The sequence below is a fragment of the Perca fluviatilis genome, chromosome 21 (assembly GCF_010015445.1).
Source record: "Perca fluviatilis chromosome 21, GENO_Pfluv_1.0, whole genome shotgun sequence".
NCBI lineage: Eukaryota > Metazoa > Chordata > Actinopteri > Perciformes > Percidae > Perca > Perca fluviatilis.
The window spans coordinates 10,345,229-10,347,827 of record NC_053132.1 but is presented as its reverse complement, the minus strand read 5'-3'; the positions used below and the strand labels follow the sequence as shown (position 1 = coordinate 10,347,827).

At 43.7% G+C, this 2,599-nt stretch overlaps 1 protein-coding gene across 7 annotated transcripts in view; it reads right to left on the bottom strand.

Moving 5' to 3' along the window:
• Window positions 1-1,963, bottom strand: part of eef2k (eukaryotic elongation factor 2 kinase) — a 16,039-nt gene extending 14,076 nt beyond the window's left edge. For 3 of the 7 annotated variants that reach the window (XM_039788434.1, XM_039788432.1, XM_039788436.1), the window contains exons 1-2: window positions 899-1,361; window positions 70-326 (exon numbers count right to left, since the gene is read on the bottom strand). In XM_039788434.1, coding sequence (XP_039644368.1) covers window positions 70-318 — 249 coding nt within the window. In that variant the 5' untranslated portion in view covers window positions 319-326; window positions 899-1,361. Of the gene's footprint in view, window positions 1-69; window positions 327-898; window positions 1,363-1,719 lie in introns of those variants that run through there. The other 4 variants (XM_039788430.1, XM_039788433.1, XM_039788431.1 and 1 more) reach the window with 3 other exon arrangements.
• Window positions 1,964-2,599: the final 636 nt, after the last annotated feature.

Below are 2,599 nucleotides of genomic sequence, written 5' to 3'. Positions count from 1 at the left end.
CTAAATACAATCTGTTTTTGAGCATGACAAAACAATCCTCCAGCACTTGTTGCCGGGGCAATGGCTCACCCTGAACATGAAGTTGCTCTTTGGAAGAGAATTTGACAGCTGCCGGTTGTAAACACAATTCTTCAGGTAGTGACAGATTTCTTTGGCGGAGTCGTCCAGGATGGGGCAGATGAAGTGGTCGTCATCATCGTCATCACTGGCGTTGGCGTCACTAAGGGAGGAGGCCAGCTGGTTGGGGGCACTTCGTTGAACAGTGGGTCTCTTGGCGCTGCCCTCCTCCTCCATGCTGAACATCATGTCATCCTCCATGATGTCTGCTGTTGTGTTGACAAGAGGAGAGTGAGGAGTGTCGGTGGACTGAGAGAGCAGTGAAGTGCTTGGAGTGGAAAGTAAAGCCACATAAAGAAGGTTTAAAGTTAATCTATGGCAGCCATGTTAGTACTTGTTGACAACAAACCTGCATCATGGCTGCACAATTGTGCATCCAATGCCATATGTGAGAAAGTCTGTGTTATCTTAAATGTGGCTGCAACAGGATATATCCATCATAGGCATAAAAGTAAAGCCAATCAATGGTGAGCATCAGCACACAAAAGCAACTAATATCTATGTTATTCAGTACCGTAAACACCAAAATGTTCCACTGTAATCCAGGGCAATTGTGTTTCCAGATTTTACAGCTGGCTGGTGGAGAGGAACGCAGAACCAAGCAAAATAAAGTTCCTGCACTCCTGCTGGCACAATGTGCTCCCATAGAAATCATGCAGCAGCAACAATGTTGTATATTATGTTGCAGCATGCTGCAACATGAATTTCCCCAAATGGGTTAACTTTAGTTCCGTCTATTGTGACCTGTTTTTTAGATACAAGTGGTAAATAAACAACCTACCTTATATGCGCGATCTCAATCTAGCAGACTGACAGACGGACCGTCTCACAGAAGTAAAGAGTTGAACCGACAGGGTTGCAGCAGATGCAGTTACAATCTCCACCCAGACCAGACTGGGTCGGTCCTATTTCTCCAATGTATCCTGACGGTCCAGGGACGCGGCGCCTGTAGTGGTGGGCGGATCTATCCGAATATCGATAATATCGATACCAACGTTTGAATTGATATTGATCAATACCAGTGTAATAAGATCGATACTTTAGTTTCAGTTTCTCTCCAGTATGCACCGCTGCGGTTTCATCAAAAAGGAGACCTGGCTGTCTGTGTAAGTGCCGCTGGTCAAGTCCTGTCCAGGTCCTGTCACAGCGTGGAGCAGGCCCACTTTGCTCCTCCTCCCCCTCTTGTGATTTGATGTTGTACCGTCACGTGACTCAGCGGCGCCAGGCAAACATGCCTTATATACTGTCTTATATACTTATATACTTATTATATACTATTTATGCAAGCACACAGACACACACGCACACACAAAGCAGTAGCCTACTACAGAGACGGAGCAGAAGAATGCAGGGAGGAAGAGGAGCAGTGTGTGGCTATATTTTCAAGCCGAAAATGAAACAACTGCAAGCACTATAATTTGTAAAAAAAAAAAAAAAAAAAAAGGCTGTAAGATACAGTGGTAACACAACACATTTATACAAGCATATGACAATTCTATCCTTGGTTTTAACTTATAATCCAAATGTAAAATCTAGGCTAAAGGTCATGAAAATTCATCCTTAATTATTAAAAAGTATCGGCGATATTGACCCTGTATTTACTTGGTATCGGATCTATACCAAATATTCCAGTATCGCACACCACATAGCTGCCTGGCTTCGAGAGGCTGTTCCGTCCATAGACAGCTGAAATACAGTATGGTTCTGTCCGCCACGGCACCGTGAGCCCTCCGCACGTACAACACTGGTTTCTGACAGCCCCGCCCCAGCGTTCTGCTGCTTTCAGGGTTATCGGAAATATAATACACACATTGACAGATGGGCAAAAGTAGGGGAATCTGTCGAGATGTAAATACTTTATCAAAAATCCAAGGCAAAAAACAATCAAAATAAATTTATTTGGGCCGGCTGAGACTAACAGTTAATTAAACTTTTTATTTAATATTTAATATTCAAAATATGAACATTAACAGGGCTCGACATTAAGGCTTGTCCGCTTGTCCGGGACATGTGGATTTTTTGTAGGACAAGTGGAAATGAAATGTACTTGCCCCACTGGACAAGTTAAAACTCAAACAAAACAAAATGCCATGTTAGTTCACGTTATGTGCCACTCATTTCGTCAATGTTACAGAATTGAAACAAATACATATTTTACCCCACAATCCCGGGCAGCGGGTCGGCGGGCCGCTAACGTTAGACCCAGCCCGCTGTTCAGCGCATTCTCCGAAAGCGAAGCAGCATGAAAGCACGGCGAGCTAGCCGGTGTTAGCTTGCTAACTCCACCTTAACGTTACCTCCTCGCCACATTGTTCACAGAAAACAAGCTGAAAACAGAAGTCACTCGTGGCGATAGCAATGTGCTTTGTGTGGATGAAGCATTATATACGTTATTATGTGTCACTCATTCCGTTTATGTTACAGATTTTACTTTACCGATTTGAAACAAATACATTAACTAACGTTAGACCCAGCAGCAGCG